The following is a 21,657-nucleotide window of genomic DNA, read 5'->3' on the forward strand; positions in this document are numbered from 1 at the left end:
TTAAAGTCCTGCCCCCAGAAGGAGGTGTATCTCAGGGATCTGTCCTCAGTCTTCTCTCTCTACTTTTCTCTATATTACCAGTTCACATGGATTTAATTATCATTTCTCCATAAATGACTCCCAAATCTACATATCTAGTCCACATCTCTCTGCTGAGTTATATTTTGTATCACTGGGTACTGGCCGGCCATCTCCACTTGGTTGTTCCCATGTGCATCTCAAACTCAACAAGTCCAGAACATAACTAACTCTCTTTCCTTCCCTCTTTCTACCATCCCTATTTCTGTCAGGGACACTACCATCCTTCCCATCAATCAGGTTTGAAACCTTGACCTCATTTCTTCCCTCTGCTTGGCCCTCCCATGTCCACTCAACTGCCAGGTCATCCTGAGTATATCTCTATAATATTGTTCATTACTGTTCCCTTTTTTCTACTTGAGACTTTTGCCTTGGTTCAGGCCTTTTGAATCTCTTGCCTCCACCATTTCAATAGTTTACCAACTGGAATCCCTCTACCCTTTTTAATCTATCTTTTACTCCATTACTGAAGGGATATACTTAACATGACCACGTCACTGGTATCTTCCTCCTATCCCCAGTATAAAATATATGCTCCTTGTATTTGACATTTAAGCACGCTCCTCACAATCTGGCTCTAACTTATCTTTCCAGATTAATTTAAAATTATTTCCCCTCATATCCCTACATTCCAGCCAAACTCTTTGCTTTTGAACTAACATACCTGGAATGGTTTCTCCTTTTTCTCAATTTTTTGGAAGCCTTACCCCTTTCAAGGTTCACTTTGAACCTCTTAAATGAGATTATCCCTTCATTTGCTAGTATCCTCCCTCAGGCAAATTACTTTGCATGTATCTTGCATTTTCTTATTTGGGTTCAAGTTGTTTGTCCCCATTAGAATGTTGTAAGCTCATGGAAGGCAGGGACTTCATCTGTGTCTTTATATCTTCAGTGCTTATAAGCAGCACTTGTAAGTCCTTAATAAATATTTGTTGAATTGAATCATACAACTCCATTAAAACACTTATCACTTAGACTTTTATATGGCACAGGTCTATTTATAACAAACCCCAGGAAGATTTTTAGTCTTATCTTCCACAATAATCAGCATGCCCAGAGAATTCCTTAAAATTCTTAGGATAATCATTGATTGATTGATTGATTGGATCGTGCCTCTAGGGCTATGAGGAAGCCAAGTCATCTAGTATAATCCCATCATTTCCCATTCTTCTAAAAGGAAATTTATGACCAAGATGATTAGGACCTGCCCAAGGTCATACAAGTAGTGAGGGATTCAGCCAGGATCAGAACTTTGCGCACTCTTTGGCAATTTGCAGCAGAAAGTACACTAGATGTAGAAGCGAAAATATGCTGAAATTCTTGCTGTGCTATTTGACAACAGGGTGACCCTGGGCAAATCACTACATTTTTTGGGGGGGGGGGTTCGGTCTTTTCATCTGTAAAATAAGGGGCTTGGCTCACCTAGCCCAGGGATTGATAACGTGTGTGATGGACTCCACTGGCAGTCTGGTGAAGCCTATGGACTTCTCAGAATAATGCTTTAAGGTACATAAAAATAAAATATATTAGGATTACAAAGGAACCTAAATATATTGAAATACAATTATGAAAAATAATTATCTATCTAGGGATCCCAGGTTGAGAACTGCTGGATCTCTGAAATCCCGGGACCTCCATAGCTCTAGTCAACATCCTTTGCGGTCTACATTTCATTGTCCACATCTATTGGTACCCCCTTCCCCGCCCCCATCTACTTATTTCCTCTTTTCTTCCGGATCTCTGTTACTGGATTCTGGCTTCCTCCCTTCGATTTTAGAGAAGGGGGCTTGGAGAAGGAACTAATTGTGATAGCAGTTGGAGGTGAGGGAAATTCAAGACTATCTCTTTTGCTTCATCCAACCATCCAACCTGTCACTGGAGTAACAGGAAAAACAGGTAAATTCCACGTTGGTTTCGATACTTGACCATGGGACTGGAGCCCAGCGCCTGGGGATTTCCCAGGGCCAGACCAAAGGCCTTCGAAAACCTCATACCAGCTTCAGTCACCCTTTGCCAGCTAGCCCTTCTCTAGGAGCATAAAATACCTGACCCGTCCAGCCTTCCAGTCAAAGGGAATGGCCTATGTAACGACATAAAGAAAAGGAGATAAATAAAGAAATAGAGAAAAAGGGGAAGGTCATTGTGTGTGTGATGGTTTTGCCCCCCCCCCCCTTCTTTTTAAAGTGATCAAATCACTAAAAGCAGCTCCGGACAGGTCAAGGTGCCCTGTCTCCCGCCTGCAGCCCGGAGAGGCTGGTGGGAGAGTGGGACGCAGCTCGCTCGGTCCTGCAGATGCAGGAGGACACTGTCACTCCTCAGTGTCCCTGGCGAAGGCCGCCCGCCCACAGCCGCAGCGCTTTAGCACGCCCGGGGGTGCGCCCCTCTCTTCCCAGGTGCGGGGCCGGTCCCGCGGTTCTCCTTCGCCCTTGCCCAGGCCGGTGCCGGGTTTAGAGGCGTGTGACCTCCGCTTGAGAAGGAGGAAAGGAGGTCGGGGGGTGGGCACCGCAGTAGCGCCACTTGTTTATTTTTAGACGGTAGGGGGGAGGAGGAGGAAGAGGAGGAGGAGGAGGAGCGAGAGAAGGTGGGGAGCGAGAGCTGCGTCGCTGCCTCCCAGCGGGGAGCCCGCTCAACCCGGCGGAGCGCAGCCTGCGCTGGGAACTGCCGCTGCAGCAGCGTGTGCCCTCCCGCCCCTCCCCCAGGCCGCCCCCGCCCCCTCGCCAGGTCTCCCGGGGCGGTGTTGGCAGTCAGCCGGCGGCGGCGGCAGCGGTGGTGGTGGCGGCGGCGGTGGCGGTGGCGGAGGCGGCGGTGGCGGCCTCTAACCTCTCCCTCCAGCTTGCTCGGACCTGCCCTGGGAAAGGATAGGGAGGGAAGGAGGGGGCGGAACGACCCCTGAGTCCATTCTCCCATCTCCAGCGGCGGCCGAGTCTGCAGAGGACTGGGGACATTTGCAAATGGCTAGTCTTGGCTTGGGTCTGGAAGAGCTGCAGCACGACCCTCCTCCGGAGCCCGCCTTCCACGAGGCGCAGAAGTGGATCGAGGTAGGTGCCCGCCCTTGGTCGGGCTGCGGGAGTGGAGGGACAGCCAGCCGGACTGGAGCCGGACATCACCCCTGACGGCGTGGGGAAGCAGCTCCGGGTCGCCCAGAGAGACCGCGCTGCGCCTTCACTGTCATGTTGGCAGGGGGAGTCTCCTGCGGAAGGACACCTGAATTGCGGGTTTGCACTGTAATTGTAGCGGGCGTAGGGGGAGGGAAACCGGCACTGTCTCCCAAGCCTGGAAATCTCAGCTCCAGCAGATTTGCGTGCTCTGAGCTGTCCTTTTCTATGCCCGATAGAGAAAGCGCTGCAGGAAGAGAGGACCCACAGATTCCTTGGTTTGGTGCACATCCTATTTATTGGAAGTGTTGGCTGAGAGCCAACCAGATTTCCAAAGATCTACCAAGGTTTCCAAAATCTGTCTGTCTACTCACTCTAGTCTGCAGCAAAACACTGACGCTAGGTGCTGGGGACCGGGGCTAGGAAGGGAAAGGAGAGATGTCCCCAGCTATTTTTCAGTCTTACTGAATTGTATATAAGGGACGCAGTGACCAAAATTGAGGTGCCTTTAAGGACTGGTATGGCTCAAGAGTCTGAGGCAGTAGAATACCTGCAGACCCTAGGTCGGAAAAGTAAAGGGGGGAAGGCGGCAGGGAGTGTGGAGCGCCCTCTTTCCCCTATGTTAGAGGGGCATCTTTTTACTTGTGTCAAGAATCCAGAATGTTTGATCAGTTGTCATTTTTCACTTCTTATTGACTAAGGTGGTAGGCCAGAGGAATCAGTAGAACCAGTGATTCTTAATCTAGGAGGCTCTGACCCACTTAAGTTGGGTTATTCAGATTCACGATGAGAATCAGTAGATGTAGACCTGAGGTTTGAAATGCTTGAAATAGCCCTTTCAGAGGATATACAAGGGAACCCTTGGACCCCTTTGGGAGTGAAAAGGAAAAGGAAAACCTTCGTACTGGAAATAATATAATTAGTTCTTTTTAAACAGCGTTTGGGGTTGTAAAACTAATTATTAGGTTTTTTTTTAGGTTTTTAAAAGATGCACAATTGTTGGTGATGCTGCTTCCCTTAATTATTTAATATGAGATGGAATTCACAGTTCTCAATTGTCACTGATTGAGGTTTAAGCAGTGATTGAGCATTTCAGAGTTCTAGCCTGTTAACCTCCCTTCTAGGCAAACAGGCACACATATACGCTTATGTCCTAGTATGTTACTGTTGTACTGGGTACTCGGTAGACTTACTTCCAACTACCCATATGCATATTGGACCTACAGACATTAGAACTGCGGTGTGCCTTACAGGTATGCCCAATTAAACCTTTGTTCCTTTATGTAAATTCCTCCACTTTTACTTCTATTTCTGTCGATTTACAAGCATTTATTGTAAGTACTGGGAATACAGTAAATACAGAAGAGTATACTTGCCCTCAAAAGGCTTAACTTCTACACCAAAACTGACTTTAGAAGCGGCTTTAATTTTTTTAATAGAACTTAATATTCAGTATGGGTAATTTCGAGAATCTTTTTTGGTTTTTAAAATTGCTAGAAAGCCAAAGCATTTATACCAAACAATGCTGGCATTCTCAGCTCTTGCAGGGAGGGAGGGAAGAGGAGAGAAAGTCTAATACCAAAGGCTTTTATGTGCCCTTTTATTTATTTATTTTTTGGATACTCAACTAAAGAAAATTCATGTTTTGATAAATACTCTTACTGTTGGCAGCAGTGGCTGCCACATTTGTTTGAGACACATGTGAAGCACCTGTAATAACTGGGTTAGTAGACATCTGGATGCTTTAACTTACATTATTTAACTTCCTGGGTTTTAAAAAAAAATCTCTTAAGTTGGGACAAGAATACACTTTGAGAGTGTCCATGGCATTATTGTGGTAAATGGTCTGTACGATGTTTCTTTATATAGAAATAAAACTGGTGCAGCTGCCTTTTAAAGTGTGGTGTAATTCAGATTGAGTAATGTCATGAGGCAGGTAATTATCAGATTTTACTCTGGTTCCTCAGATAAAAGAGTATGTTTGTTGTTCTGGGGCAGGGAGGGAGCACTTGTTTTTGTCACATTTCCTTGGGCTATATACATTAGGTCCCTTGGAGACCCATCTATGGATGCCTGTGTGTTGTCCTCGATCTGCATATTTTCCACTAAAATATGAAAACTGAAGCTGGATGTGTTAGTAGAATTAAAGACTTTGTAAATGTACCATACCTGGGTTGTGGGACTTTTCTTTTGAACCCTGTATACATTATTAAAAGAGCATATCTCCTTTCATTTACAGCATCTCCATTTCAATGAAAGGCTATCTTCACTTCACAAGGGTATAATAAGCTACTACCAGAGGGGGAAAAGAGAATCTGCCTCAGTTGGTTTGTAGTGGTTAACAATCTTGAAATGTTAATGCTGAGTCTGCAAACCAGAATTAACCCAAGAGCCCCAACAGATGGTTTTGGAGAGAGCCCTGCCCTTTGAACAAAGCTTCCTAGGCTAATACAGTAATATAGCTGCTAGTGTAACTCCTGGGGGTATTGTTATCTTCAGACAATCTCATCTCCTCTAGTAGCTGCATTGTTCTCCTGCTACATCCTCATTATTACGGCTTTGTTTTTACTTGGTTCTCTTGGTGATTGGTTCCCACAGGCTGTTACTGGTCAGGAATTTCACCATTTCCCAAGAATGCTTCCCTATGTGGAATAGGTTAATAATAAACAGTGTTTTGATTTTTGCCTCCACCTCGCAGCCCTTCAACTTTGTATATATTGGCTAGAGAATATTCATTCTTAATACTAACACTTGAAAAAAAGATTTAAAAAAACCATCCTAGGGAAGAAATTCAGTAGACATAACTCGTTAATGAGGACTCTCTCAGGATCTGCTGACCTGCCTTTTTGAGGAATACTTTATTGGGCAGGAAACCTGGTAAGGGAACTCTGGGCTATCTTTTACCACCACTGGCAAAGGTCGGATTCCAAATGGGAGTCAGACTTAGAATAGTCAAGGTTGATGTGGGTACAGATAGTGTTGCTCAGCGACACTTCCAGCAACTTTTAATAGCTCTGGAAGCAGGTTGAATATTTTACTGTGGGTATTAGGAGAATGGAGGAGAAAGGCAGCTCAGAAAAGAAAAGGCAAAAGTCAGTCGACGTTGACCTTGCTTAGTTAGGATCTGCAGTCGTTCTCCAGACCTCCCCAGTAGTGGCTAGTTTGGAAAGAAAATGTTATGAATCACAAGTTCTAGTGTAAAAACACAAATTAAAACTTTCCTGACATCATCTCAGCTATAAATGAAGGGTATCTTGGGATAGAAATGAAGTTATCAGCTGCATATTACCAAAACACATGAACATTATTTTTGTTTTTTAGAGGAAAATCTTAAGTCATGTGAACTCATACAATAACTTCTGCTATATTAAAACATATAAAATCACCCCGTAATATTTTAAGATTAAGATGTACTCATTTGGTGCATTCTAAACCAAAAAATATCATGTACCTGAATATTTTTAGCCTGGGATTCAGAATTAGTGTGTGTTAGTGAATAGTGAATACATGTATCAGAGGCAGCTAGGTGGCGCAGTGGCTAGAGCACCGGCCTTGGAGTTGGGAGGACCTGAGTTCAAGTGTGGCCTCAGACACATTAGCTGTGTGACCCTAGGCAAGTCTCTTAGCCCCAATTGCCTCACCAAAGGGAGAAGTGTGTGGGGGGTGGGGGGGGTGTATCATCTCTTGCTAAGAGAATCCTCCTGGGCTGCATTGTTTAGACTAGAAGTGTTTTACAGTGGGTAGGTGATTTCCCTCCATTTTTTTTTAATAGTCCCTCATTAATTTATATTTACAGATAATGAAATTGAGACCCAAGAGAGTTTAAGTGACTTGCCCAAGGTTATACCTCTGTTGTCAGAAGTAAGATTTGAACTCATGTCCTCTTAGACTTCAGAACCAGTGCTGTTTGTCTCATAGAGAAACTTGGTTTCACATTTGTGATTCTAGACTGGGCTGCCAGGGTTTTGGGAGAGGCTGGGCTCTGTCAACATGGGTGTAAGGACTTTCTCCAACTCTTACTTATTATCCTTAGGAGGTTTGTATGTGATCCAATTCAGTTTTCACATGGGTGGAGAAATTAGTGCCTGAAGTGAATACTTGATTTGATTTTATTCTAATCCCACCCCACCCCTTGCCCCTTGTAGGATTATTTTCTTTTCTCAGGTTGGGTTTGGTTCAATTCAAATGAGAGAGAGAGAGACAGAGACAGAAAGAGACATAGAGACAGAGACAGACACAGAGAGAGAGAGAGAGAATGTTTTTTTGGGAGGAGGGAACAACTAAATTAGTAGGCCACTTTAGCTCTCCAAGATTGAATTTTTAATGTTACTTGGCAATGAAGTAACGCTTGTATGTGTCTAACCTTTGAGATAATCCAGCATTTAGTGATCAGCAAAGTATTAAATGACTGATATAAGTACTAGAATGAACATGTGTCATTTGTCATTCATTCTAATTCTTTACATCTGTAGGGTTTTGAGGACTTGTATAACTTTTAATTATAATCAAGATTTAAGTTTTCTTTACTGTTGTCTTTGGAGAGCCAAGGGATAGGAATAAAACCTTTCTGGCTAAATAGAGGAAGTAGTGATCTGTGAATAGATATGCAAATTAGACTATAATGCATCTTTCTTACTGTGACATTTAAATAGTCTGAGTTGTTTGTGTACATGGGTTGCTATTACACAATGCAGTCACGTGATTGGAAAACTGAGGTCCCAGTCTTTGAGGGGAACGGGATAGGAGGTGGGGCTGGTACTTCTTGCCCAGGAGTCAGCCTGGAGACTGATTTATCATCAAATGAGCTCCAGATGGGCAGAGCCAGAAGTATTGGCTATTTGCAGCAGAGTAGGCAGGATTAGGCTTGTGCTCCCAACAGCTTGGTTCTCCTGGCTCTGCCTACACTTGGCTGACCCAACATAATGGAGCTGCCATCCCGGACATCTGGCAGTGCTTTCCCTGATTACAGTCAGTGCTAGGTGGTATGAGGCAAGATCGCAAGCCTTTGGCAGCCCCTGAAGGTGCATTGTCAGTTGATATTCTTCATCCGTTAGTGATTATAGCTACAGAATTAAAAGAAAAAAAGTGTTTATTGACGCCTGTTGCTTTTCTATCAGTCATTGCTTGCTATTTCCCTGCCCCCATACTTCCCCATTGAATCTTCCCTTGTAGCAACTAATAGCATCTGACCCTATGTTCCATTCCCTATTTATTCCCCTGCTTCTGGGCCTGAAATTGGTCATTACAATTAATCAGAATGAGTTGCTATTTCGTGTTGTTTTCATTTACAATATTGTGTTCATTGTGCACAGTGATCCCTTGGTTCCTCTTCCTTTGTTCCCTCAACTTACATAAGTCTTGTGTTTTTCTTAATTCATCATGTTTGCTGTTTCTGAGGGAATGGTAATATTCCATGACATTTCATATGGCATAGTTTGTTCAGCCATTTCCTAATCAATGGACTTCCCATTGTTTCTGGTATTTGGTAGCTGCTGAATTCCAAATGAGTGGCTTGCCTTATAGTGAGGAAGCTGGGGTGTGTGTGTGGGGGGGGGGGTACACAGAGTAAGTGGAACTGGCATTCCCTTTGATGGGTAGGGGAGGGGAAGCATAAATCCCACATTTAACAATATGATGAGACTTTGTGTGTGGTAAAATCCTCTTTGTATACTAACCAAATATGTGTCTAACTGGGTCTCGAGAGATTTCCAATACATGGAGATCATTTCTATGAGGTTATCATTACCATTTCCAGGTAGAGATGATAGCATACCATTCTGTCTCCCGATTTCCTCCTCAGTCGTATTGATAGCTATGTAAGGTAGGCCCTATTCAGTTGTGACAGTGATTTCAGAATAGCCTTTGGTCAGAATGAAGTTAAGAAGCCAATCAAATATTGAGGATATCTGATGTAAAGATATTGGAATAAGAGGAGGCACCTTGTTTAAGGGTGAAAGGAGATAATGGATGGAAACCATTTTGTAAGCTTTTTAAGTGCTGTATAATGCCAGTTATTGTTATTTTTTGCTGTCTGCTAAAACTTTGATGCCATGAATGCTTTTGCTTGTACCTCATGCTTCAAAAGTTGAACCTTAGCATATAAATAACTTGTGCCTTATCTTACCAGTTTCGCTATTTCAGCCTTTTTGCTGATGGAGAGAGGGGAAAGTTTAGGTGGGGAAATGAAATTTTATGCTAAAAGTTGACTATTTAATTTTTGTTGTTCAGTTGTGTCCAACTTTTCATGACATCATTTGGGGTTTTCTTGGCAAACATAATGAAGTGGTTTGCCATTTCCTTCTCCAGCTCATTTTATAGATGAGGAAACTGAGGCAAACAGGGCTAAGTGACTTGCCCAGGGTCACACAGCTAGGAAGTGTCTGAGGTGAGATTTGAACTCAGCAAGATGAGTCTTTCTGGCTCCAGTCCAGTACTCTATCCACTATGCCACCTAGCTGCCTCATTTTATAACCTTGTTCTTTAGCTGAAAGCACAGGTATCCTATGAAATGGCCACCTCTCTTAAATCTTTTCTGTATTTTCTGACCTGTATTGCTTTCTCTCCTTTCTGAATTTGTACAGTACTTATTATCTGTATGACATTTTGATATTTAATCATATTTTCCCTTATATACTTCAATTGTTTTATTTATCTTTCCAATGAGAGTATAAACAAGTTTCTCAAGGCCCAGGTATGGTGTCATATCTCTTTGGCATTATTACTTATTTTACCTTTTAATTTCGATGTAAAGGACCATTACTTCTGAGTGACCCCTTGTTTAAGTTGTTAGCCCTTTTGACCTTTGACCCTAATAATAGCTGACATTTATATAGTGCCTTAGAGTTTTTAAAAGTACTTTATGTGATAGTGTTTTAAAAGTTTTTAAAATACTTTTATGCATGATTTTATTTAATTCTCATGATTACCCTGTGAGGTGGGTATATCCTACTATAAGTGATATTTTCTCCATTTTACAGATAAGGAAACTGAGGCTTAGAGAGGTTAAGTAACTTGTCCATGGTCATACAGAACTGATCAATGTTGAGATGGAATTTTGATTTATCTTTCTTCATTTGAGTCTTAAGTCCATCACTCATTCCACTAAAACACACACATTCAGCCCTCTGGAACTTGAATAAGATTTCCATGGAGAATGTTCTTCTTTCCTTAGAGAATTTTACCCGAGATAAGTCAGTTGTTAAGTTCAGTCAAAAGGTGTGTTCATAGAGGAGAGTAGTTTAACAGTCTTATTAGATATCCAGGCTCATAGTCTGATAGTTGAGTAATCTGCAGAAGGCTGTTTTGTGATTTGGAAATATTTTGGCTCATATGTGAGGTGTCTCAGTCCTTACGCTTTAGTGAGACTCTCATGATGGAGGCTTAAATCAGTTAATGTTTGTGTGAGTGTGTTGGTTGCTGGCTGAATTCTGCTGTTGGATCTTTGTCCAGCTTCGTTTTGAGTCTAATTTAAGGGTGGAAGGTTTTTTCCCCCGCTTCTTACAAAGTACCATCTTTTGACCGATATTTTTTGGGGCCTATTTACCTAAAGACATGGGCTAGAAAAGTCGTCATTGTGTATTTGAAGCAAAAGTTAAGTAAGTTTTAATATACTCATGGTATTTATATAGTGCTTTAAAGTTTGCTGAATACTTTACGTATGTTATTTCATTTGAACAACCCTATGAGTAGGTGCTATTGTTATCCCCATTTTACAGATGAGGAAACTCAGTTTGAAAGAAATTAAGTGACTTGTTCAGGGTCACACAGCTAATTCATGTCTCAGGATTTGATCTTGGGTCTTTCTGACTCTTAAGTTCAACATGTCATCTGCTCTACCATCTGACATGTATTTCTTCTGATGCCTCCTTGTGTGGTGGTGTGAACCTAGCATGGTTCCATGCTAGTGGAACTCAAGCTGTTCCAGGTCTTACCAAGCTCGACAGGCTTCAAGTCTACCCTGGTGATAGACTGCCCGTATTATCATAGGATCTGGACCTGCTCAGCTCATGTTGTAGGGGGCACAGCAGGGGACACTTGGTCATTAAGTACCAAATTGTTTTTGGCCATAGAAACTCACGAAACTACTAGAGGGGGAGGGGTTATGATTTTGTGTGGTTAGAGAAACTGTCTACACCCAGTGAAATCATGGATCGTTGAAAATATTGATGTTTATGTTCTCAGTGGAAAAATACCCAGGATTTCATTTGTGGGTCTTATAATTAAAGAGGTAATGTCAAAGGTGAAAACTAACAGGAAAAAAACAAAACAAAACAAAACCAGAACCTGTTTTAAAATATCTGAGAAGGTCATTCTCTACCCCCCCCCAAGTAAAATTCTGAATGACATAGGAAAAAGCTGTCAAATGGAAAAATCTTTAGGGAAAAAAATGAGTGACAGAAAGTTGGAAGGTCTCTGTGTGATGAAGGATATTCGGTTCACTTTGACTGTGGTAAAATTCCATGACTGTGACACTGAGAGCAAAATTTTAAGAGCAAGGTCCTCTTGCAGTGAATCCTATCTCAATAGTTTTTTGCACCTTAGGATAAAGGAAGAAACAAGATGAAATCATTCATTGATGTGGCATACTTCAGAGGAACCTTGACTGAGACTTTTTCTCACCTATAGATAACTTTTCTAGAATGATCTTAGCAAAAAGATAAAAATTTGTTACTCTCCTGTGCCCATGAGAACACATTCAAAAGGATCCATGACCTTCTTGCTGTGGATGTTTTCTCCAATGTCCTACTTAGATTAAAACTTATCCATGACTTTCCATCCCATCAGATTCTTTTCCACATCCTCCCCTAAGTTTCCGTAAGAGAGGGGTAAGGGTAGATGCAGCAGCAGTGGGTTTCTTTGCTTTTTATCTTGAGGGTACCAATGGGAGCACTTGGATAATTCAGCTCTTATTGCTTGGTATTGCCACATAACCAATCCATCTTTTTTCACTCTTACATTTCACTGATGACATTCTTTAGTTCAGGTTTTTTTCCCCCGAAAGTTCCTTGTTGTTTAGTTGTTCAGTTGTGTCTGACTCTTTGTGACCCCATGGACCATAGCATGCCAGGCCCTTCTATCCTTCACTATCTCTTGAAGAGGTCTGTCCAAGTTCATGTTCATTGTTTCAATGATACTATCTATCCACCTCATCCCATCCTCTGTCATCCTCTTTTCCTTTTGCTTTCGATCTTTGCCAACATCAGGGTCTTTTCCAGTGAGTCATGTCTTATTATGTGGCCAAAGTATGTAAGCTTCAGTTTCAGTATTTGACTTTCCAGTGAATAGCCTGAATTAATTTCTTTAAATGTTGGCTGATTTGGTTTCTTTGCTGTCCAAGGGACTCTCAAAAGTCTTTTCCAGCACCACAATTTGAAAGTGTCAGTTCTGCACACTCAGCTTTAGTCTAACTCTCACAGTAATTCATGTAACTGGAAAAACCATAGCTTTGACTGCATGGACCTTTGTCAGCAGGGTGATGTCTCTACTTTTTAGTATGCTGTCCAGCCATGAAGGTGGCTGAAGCAGGCACTGTGGAGTGCTTAGAGTTTGGTCAGATATCCAAGACACCAAAGTCATCCAGTGCAACCTGGGCCATTGCCAGTTGTCCCACCTTTTATCTTGCCACTGGACTTTCATGACTGGAAGAGAGTGAGGCTCATGACTTTGTGTAACTCTGCCTCACTTAAATCCAGTTTGCTCAAAAGTCAAGACATCATCCTATGATGTCATTGTTCCTCTTCTAAATGAAGGATGAACAACAAGGTCCCTAGCATGTAGTAGATGCTTAATAAGTAATCCGTTAATTGGTTGAGTTTATAACCATTCTGACCTACTTGAATCACATGACAGTTTTCTGCAGATTTTTTTTTCCATTCTACTGCTTAACCTTTAAACATATTCCTTTCTCCAAATAATCCATTATGAATCACTGTAGGGAACAATTTTCTTTGAAAACAAAATAATAAAAGAGAAGGGTGGAAGGACTTCATTGCATTTTTGTTGTTACTTTATAAGTAACACACTTTAAAAAATCTTAAACTTATTGTTTGTCAACTGGAACAACTCTTATCTAAATGTGGATTTCTAAAGTTATTTTTTCCTCTAGTCAGCACTGATTTTTTTTCTTTAAGTATTACTTTGTAAATTTTTATTTTAATGGGTGATTAGTTACTTGAGAATATTAAAGAAACAGTCTGAAATGAGTAGGCAGAACCAGATAGTTTTCCATTTCAATCATTTGGAAATTTACTTTTAGCTCTAAATTTCGATTAAGAAATAACAGACTAGGGGCAGGTAGGTGGTGCAATGAATAGAGCTCTGGCCCTTCAGTCAGGAGGATCTGAGTTTAAATGTGTCCTCAGACATATAATACTCACTAACTGTGTGACTCAGGGCAAGTCACTTAACCCCAATTGCCTCACAAAAAAAAAATAATAGACTAAAGTACTTTTTGTAGCTATAGCTCTATACCTAATTTATTGAAAAGAATTATAATTTAAAAAATATAATGATGCTGCATTTGTAGACAACCCAAGGGGAAGGGATGCTGTTTGTTGGTTTGTTCCAAACCAGCAGCACCTAAGAAGGTAATACATTTCTATATCTGCATTTTAACTTAATTGTATTTGATTAAAACATTAAAAATTTGACTAAAAAAAATATAATGATGAGGTTTTAAACAAGCAGTTAGCACAGTACCTGGCATATAGTAGGTACCCAATAAATGTTTATTGAATTGAATTGAATTATTGAATAAACAAGCATGTGAAGTAGCTCTGTTAAATTCTCCATGCACTTTTCCAGTCAGGAGCTCAAAATTATTCCTGGAAATAGATTTGACCTGGTATAGATTTGACCCCAAAGTCCAAAATTGTACTTGATAGTTGAATATAGACTTTATAATTTAACAGGTGTCTACCATGTGTAATGCAGCATGCTAAACACTGGAAGAGATGTTGGTCATGGTCCCTGCCTTTAAAGACTGTCCAGGGGCAGCTCAGTGCTGCAGTGGATAGAGCACTGACCCTGGATTCAGGAGGAGCTGAGTTCAAATCCTACCTCAGACTCATAAAATTACTAGCTGTGTGACCCTGGGCAAGTCACTTAACCCCATTGCCTAGCCAAAAAAAAAAAAAAGTACAGGTACAACATGCCTGATTAAGATTGCCCTGACCAAAGAGTGCCATTTCTGAATCATATTATTAACACATTGTGTCTAAAATCAGTTATGAAATTGTAGCCTTGCCATAACATTATTCAGTAGTTTAATTGCCCTTATAACCTTTAGGTTGTGGTTCCTATGAAACTAATTAATCTCTGTAGCTTTGTTTTACTATAAATTTTTTACATTGTGTTTTTGTAAAATGAATTAATGTTATATGGGTTTTACCTGTATCACACAGGTCTTTCACTCTATGTTCTTCTCATAGAGAGTCTCAGGGGTCTATCTTAGCCTTTGGCTTCCTGAGCCTCATTTTGGTCCTTTCTCCACTAGAGCATGCTAATAATATATGTACCAGAAGTGTAAAATAGAGGCTTGCCTCGAGACAGAATGTGATACAGAACAATGGAATTTGGAGTCCCAAGGACTCCCCCACTTACCTGCTGAGCACTTACGTTATCTAGTCCTTCCTTTACTTTCCTGTAAAGTAATGAGGTGGTTGGGGTAGACAACTTCTACAGTCCCTTCCAGCTCTAAATGATCCTATTTTTCTTCAAACAGCTGACAGTGTGAGATGAAGAAATACGAAAAATGAGAGAACAGTATATGACAATGTATGATTAAGTTCCTAATTGAATGATGCCTACTCTAAGTGCTATAGGTCTTTAGAGAAGGGAAGAAGGGAGGAAAGGCCTTATGGAAAAGCTGAGTCTTCATTTGGGTCTTGAAGAGAGGTTGAATTTGGACAGGTGGGGAAGATATTCTAAGTAGGGGGAAAAGTTGGAAATTAGTGTGGTTTCTGTGGAGAACATTAAGAGGGCCAATCTGACTCATGACAAAACAATGGGAAGATGGATTTGGCAGATAGGATAGGACCTAATAATGCAGGACTGTGAAAATCAAATGAGGTAAGAACTATTCCCTAGGAGATAATTTATTGAAAGACATGAATAGGGAATTCCTTTTTTTAAAAATTAAATTTAATTTTTAATTTATGGAATAAAACAAGCATTTCCATAACATAGTATAATAAAAAAAGATGATTGCACACGAAACTGCAAATCTATTACATACAAACTTGCAATTCCTTTTAAATATATAATAAAGTTATCATGTAAATTTTTTTTCTCCCCCCCCAGAAATGGCTAACATTAGACAGAAATATGTATCTTTATGTAAAATCATTCTATACATCTATTTATCAGTTCTTTCTCTGGACGCAGATAGCATCTTCCTTCATAAGTACTTTGTAGTTAATTTGGGTATCTATAATAGTCAAAAAGACTTATTTGATCAAAGTTCTTAAAACAATATTGCTGTTCAACATTGTTCTATAACTAACTCTGATAGACCTAGCTCCTCTCAGCAATGCAAGGATCTAAGATAACTCCAAAAGACTCATGATGGAAAATGTATCCACATCTAGAAAAAGAACTGTGGAGTCAGAATGCAGATCGAAGCATACTATTTGCTCTCTCTCTCTCTCTTTTTTTTTTGTTTCTTCTTTCCTGTGGTTCCTCCCATTGGGCCTAATCCTTCTTTACAACATGACTAATGTGAAAATATGTTTAATGTGAATGTATATGTAGAGCCTATGTCAGATTGCACACCATCTTGGGGAGGGGGATAGGGAGGGAAGGGGAGAAAAATTAGAACTCAAAACCTCATGGAGGTGAATGTTGAAAACTAAAAATAAATTAAAAAATAAAAAAAATTGCTGTTATACAACATTCTCTTGGTTCTGCTCATTTTGCTCTTCATTATTTCATGCAAGTCTATCCATGTTTTTCTAAGCTCATTCTTAAAGAGATATCAGGAAACACCTGAAAAAAATGCTCTCAGAAAAATTCAGATTAAGGCCGCTCTGATTTACCACCTAATGCTCATTTAATCATAAATTCATTGTTCTAGAGCTGGAAGGGATTTTAAGAGGATCTCAAGCCAAAAGCTCTCATTTTACGGATGAGCAAAACTTAAAGGATGAGAGGTTAAGCAGTGACTTGCCCAGGGTCACACGGCAAGTAAGTGTCTGAGGTGGAATGTGAGTCCTGCCTCTCTTGCATCTTATCCATTATGTCACTTTGCTTCTCCAGAGTAAAAAACATAAAATCCAGTTTGGGGACTGGAGAAACAGGCACACTAATACAGTGCTGGTGGAGCTGGGAATTAGTACAATCTTTATTATACAATAAACCATTATTATACCAAACCGTTCATATCCTTTGACCCAGTAATTCCCCTGTTAGATTTTATTTCTCCCTCTCACTAATATCCTTCTAGTACAATCTTGGCTATGCAAAAAATATTCATAGAAATATTCATAATATCAAAAACAGTTGGGAATTGCTGAACAAATTGTGGTATGTGGACATCATGGAAGGTGATTTTGTGAATAGAATATGACAGTTGTGTATAAATATAGGAGGACTTCCATAAAATGACACAGAATGAACAGCAAGCATAATGTACAGACTTCACTGGCTTGAATTTAGGGATTGGATTACATGAGTTCCTCAGTCATGGGGGCAGGGAGGCTTTGTGTGAGATCTGATGAGCTTACCAGCTAATGAGCCTTTCTTCTATAGGGACTTTGCTTCTCCCAGGATAGTGAAACCACTCCTTTTCACCTTGTTGAGAAGAAGAACCTAATTAAGTCTCAATAACTGGCTACCCTTAAGATGAAGTAAGTTGTCTTTTTTCTTGGGGAAGATAGATTCATGATTGTATCTACCCTTGTGTGCTGGCTTTTAAAAGGGAATCAACATGTCATTTTTTAAATTAAATTTTCTTAAATGACCATTTATTTCCCCTCCCACCTTCCCCAGTTGAAAACAAAAACACCAACAAAACCCTTAGAACAAGCATCAGAACACTTCCAACTTTTCCACCTGAGAGATCTTGAGAAGACAGGTATTAATAGCACCTTCAGACAGATCTAAACTATCTCCCTGTATTCTATTTCCCTACTCATGAAATCAATCAATAAACATTTATTAAGCACCTACTATGTGCCAGGAGGATTCAGAAAGAGGCAAAAGATAGTCCTTATCCTCAAGGAGCTTACAAAGGAATGGACTTTGTATATATTTTGTATTTCCTTATCTTATACATGTTACATCCCCTCAGTAGAATTCAAGTTCTGTCAGGTTGGAGATGGTTTCATTTTGTTTCTTTGTATTCCTAGTCCTTAGCACCATACCTGGAATATGGTTAGGTGCTTAATGTTTGTCCTTTGTTCTCAGAGAGGACCGAGACATAATGTCATGATTTGCAATTGGATTTACCTGAGTGAGCAAGGATTGTACAAGATCACCAGCCTCACTTGCTCCTCCAGAGCCATCTGAGTCCAGTAGCTAGATATGGATCAGGATGACTGGAGATGGTTCCCTAGGTGCTTAATAAATGCTTGTTGAAGGAGTGATGTTGCATGTCAGAAGTACTTGTGCTCTATTTATTCATCCTATGGTGTTTGAGAGATTTTCTAGACCATGACATTCCTGAGTTCTGTTCCACTAGCTGGGGGTGTGACAAGGTGGATTTCCTAGGTATTGTGATTCTAGAATCTGGCCTAGTAACCAGAGAAAGGTGATTCCACTAAATTTGGGGATTGCCTTGTTGAATTTAGGGCTTGCCTCATGGGCAATCCTAAATTTACTTGTCCTAGAATCCAGCCTTCTCACTTCTTATATCTCACTTCTCCCTCTTCGAGTAGTGCCCCGCCTCATTTCCTTTTCATCTGGCCTATGATTGCTGAGGTCTCATGCAGCTCAAAATCTGAGTGAAGTTACCTGCCCATCCTCACCATTCCCTTCTAACAGCACCGTCTTTCTCTCTGCTGCCGCACCATTCATTTTATACTGCCCTGTGACAGGCTTTCCAGTAGATTTGAGACTCTGCGACACAGGTGCCAGGCTGGCGTGGAATTCCTTGGCCTGATGAAGAGAAAATAGAACTTGTTGCTATCCCTCATGCTGTCAGGAAATAAAATGGTTGGTCTATTTATTTATTTATCTTTTTCAAGTGGTTAAAAAAAGCAGTTTATAAAATAAGTTGCCTGGTGATAGTCAGCGATTGGGTGCCTCCGGAGCTATTCTACACTTGGCTCCTAGTTAAATAGTGTTGGTTGAAGGAATTATTTAGGAAGCTGGCCTTCTCCTTGTCAGGCGCTTATGTTGTACTCTCTCATCACGTGGAGTTCCTGTCTGTAGGGATTGAGATCATTTTTCTTTATTTAAATAAACAAGCCCATGGCATTCTGTCATTTTGGGTGACTTCTTTTTCTTCCTTCTCTTTCCTTTTCTCTCCCCTCCTTTGTTCTCTCTTTTAGCGCCTTATCTCATTCCAATCAACGTACCCTGTAGCTTTGAGTCTAATTTAAGTAGCTTAGAGAATGTCATTCAATTTATTTAGAATGTTTTACAGTTTTGTTTTTTATGAAGAGAAAGATGAGAATTAAGGAGGAAGGGACCAAATGCTAATTTTATTTATGTGGATAGTTTTTTTTCAATCAATAAACATTTATTGAATGCCTTTTATATGCCAGGTGTTGTGCTAAGCGGTGTACCTACTATGTGCTAGGTAGGCACTGTGCTCTAAGTATCAGGTTTCACTGTGGCATGAATAATATGAGGGTTACTCTGAAGTTTCGAAATTCTTTCTAATGGCAGTTAAATGTCTGGAACTTTAATAAAATGTACATCATTTAGGTGAAAAAAAAATAATGGCTGATAGTACTGATACATGAACAGCGCCTTGCTCAACAATTGTAATGACATCATGGGAACACTGAGGAGACGCCTCCTCTCTGCCTTTCCTATGGAAAAAAAGAGAAAGGCAAGAGCTTAGTGCTATTGTCAGCCAACAGATGTTGTTATGATCCTCAATGACTCTTTTCCCAATGGGCCTTGCGAAATGTGATAAATATGAAGGGTGATTAATAAATGAGATCCTCATTCACAGCAACCAGATCACCCTCAGGGAAGGGTGATTTCCAAGAATTGGTTTTTAAGACCCCTTGTAAGACCTCAGAGTTCCAGAAAAAGGCCAGGATCCATGATGGTGTATGTAGAACTGCATGTCATGGGGAGAAGCACTTTCCATTATAACTTGAATGACTAATAAACACCTGTTATTATGGTTTTCCCAGGAGTCACACTCAGATGTAGAAAACAGAAAGGTTGGGAGTGTATCTGCATATGTATTTACATGTGATTTGAATGTTTGCCTAGATAGAGTTTAGAATGCTCTCCCCTAATCCCATGCTGACTTCTCTCTCTCTCTCTCTCTCTCTCTCTCTCTCTCTCTCCTTTTTTTTTCCTTCTCAAATACTTACAATAATTGGTCCAGAATTCCTTCTACACTGGAATGGGTCTTTTCCCCTGTTAATGTGTCTCTACTATTTGGGAGAGTATAAAGTTTCAGGAATGTTTTAACAATTATAAGATGATTGCAGATTTTAGGGAAATGGGAGCAGTCACCAGAAACTTTGTGAGCTCATCCATGGCACCTCTGCCACAGCTTGGAAAACATTGATCTTGTATTCAAATGGGAAAAAAAAATACATTGAAGAAGCTATTAGGGATTCTTTTCGGGGTGGGGACAAAAAAAGCCTCATAACTTGCAAGGGTGCCACATGCCAGTGGCTCTTATTACAACACAAATGTTTAGCTATAAGGTTTCTTATGCCAGGATTCTGGAACTATGAATCTGAGGGGACTTCACTGGGAACTTCACAACCCCTATCTGATATGGGTAGACCTCAGACTGCACTACTTAACTCAATTCAACAAACATTTATTGTGTGCCTACTATATTCTTTTAAAAAATTTTTATTTTTTAATTTATGGAATAAAGCAAGTATTTCCATAACGTAGTAATAATAAAAAAAGATGTTTGCATGTGAAACTGCAAATCTGTTATGTACAACTTGCTGTTCCTTTTAAATAAATAATAAAGGTATGTAAATTTTACTTTTTACTATGTTCAGAAGTAATCTGCTAGGGGCTTGAGATATAGAGAAAAAAGAATCAGTCATCCTCAGGGAACTTACATGGGGGTGGGGAAGGGGAAGGATAACATGTGTAGAGCAGCTAGGTGGTGCAGTGAATAGAGCTCTGGCCTTGGAGTCAGGAGGACCTGAGTTCAAATCTGGCCTCAGACACAACACTTACTAGCTGTGTGACCCTGGGCAAGTCACTTAACCCCTATTGCCACAGCAAAAAATAAATAAATAAATAAATCAAATAAAGAAAAAAATAGAAGGATAACGTGCAGTTTCTGGAGGGAGAAAGCACCAACTATGAGAGAGATCAGGAAAGGCTTTCCATAGGAGATGACACATGAGCTAAGCCTGGAATTCTGAGAGGTAGAGGAAGCGAAGGCTCTCTGTGAAAAAGTGCAGGGATCTGAGAATAACATATGGCAAGTTGCGTTTAGTTTGGGAAACAGCTGATATACCAGTTTGGCTGGAACATAGAGGACGTGAACTTTGGGAATAATATGTAATATTCATATTAATAAGGTCTGGAAAGGTGGGTTATAACCAGATTATGACAGGCTTTAATTTGCTAAATGGAAGCATTTGCGTTTAATCCTAGATACAATAGGGAACCACCGGAACCACATGGTGAGGCATGTGTTTTAGGAATATTGTTTTGGCAGCTGAGTGGAGGGTGGATTAAAGGGAGAATAATTAGAAGGGTATTGCAGTAGTCCAGGTAAGAGATGATGAGGGCTTAAATTAAGGTAGTGACTGTTTGAGTGGAGAGAAGGGAAGGAGTAAGAGGGGTCCTATGGTGGTAGACTCAACAAGACTTGGCTATTGATTGGATGTGGTAGATGATGGAGAAGGAGGAGTTCAGGTTAATTCTGAGATTGCAAACCTGAGGGAGTAGCAGCATCCTTCATGGGAGTGCCCTCCATAGAAGTGGGAAGGGTTTTGGGGAAAGAGATGATGAGTTCTGTTTTGGACTTAATAAATTTGAGATGCTGATGGGATATGCAAGTGGAGATATTCAATAGGGACTTGATGATGTAGGAAGTTCGGGAGGGAGATTAGGATTGGATATATGGATTTGGGAAACATCTGCCCAAAGGCCATTGAACTTAAGGGAGCTGATGAAAAAGAGGTAGCAGTAGATATAGAATTCAAGACAGAACTTTTAAAAAAAAATTTAATATATTTTATTTTTCATTTATGGAATAAAACAAGTATAATAAAAAAAGATTGCACATAAAACTGCAAATCTATTATGACAATTTGCTATTCCTTTTAAATGTATAATAAAGTTATGTAAATTTTTTCTTTTTTTTTCCTTTTTTTTT

General features: G+C 40.3%; 1 protein-coding gene across 3 annotated transcripts in view; it reads left to right on the plus strand.

The window, feature by feature from the left end:
• Positions 1 to 2,883: 2,883 nt before the first annotated feature.
• The window catches only part of LIMCH1 (LIM and calponin homology domains 1), a 366,761-nt gene continuing 347,987 nt past the window's right edge, over positions 2,884 to 21,657 (plus strand). For 2 of the 3 annotated variants that reach the window (XM_027836207.1, XM_027836208.1), the window contains exon 1: positions 2,885 to 3,116. In XM_027836207.1, the coding sequence (XP_027692008.1) occupies positions 3,030 to 3,116 (87 nt within the window). In that variant the 5' untranslated portion in view covers positions 2,885 to 3,029. Of the gene's footprint in view, positions 3,117 to 21,657 lie in introns of all 3 variants that reach the window. The other variant, XM_027836209.1, reaches the window with a different exon arrangement.

The sequence above is a fragment of the Vombatus ursinus genome, unplaced genomic scaffold (genome assembly GCF_900497805.2).
Source record: "Vombatus ursinus unplaced genomic scaffold, bare-nosed wombat genome assembly UNPS02014818.1, whole genome shotgun sequence".
Classification (NCBI taxonomy): Eukaryota; Metazoa; Chordata; class Mammalia; order Diprotodontia; family Vombatidae; genus Vombatus; species Vombatus ursinus.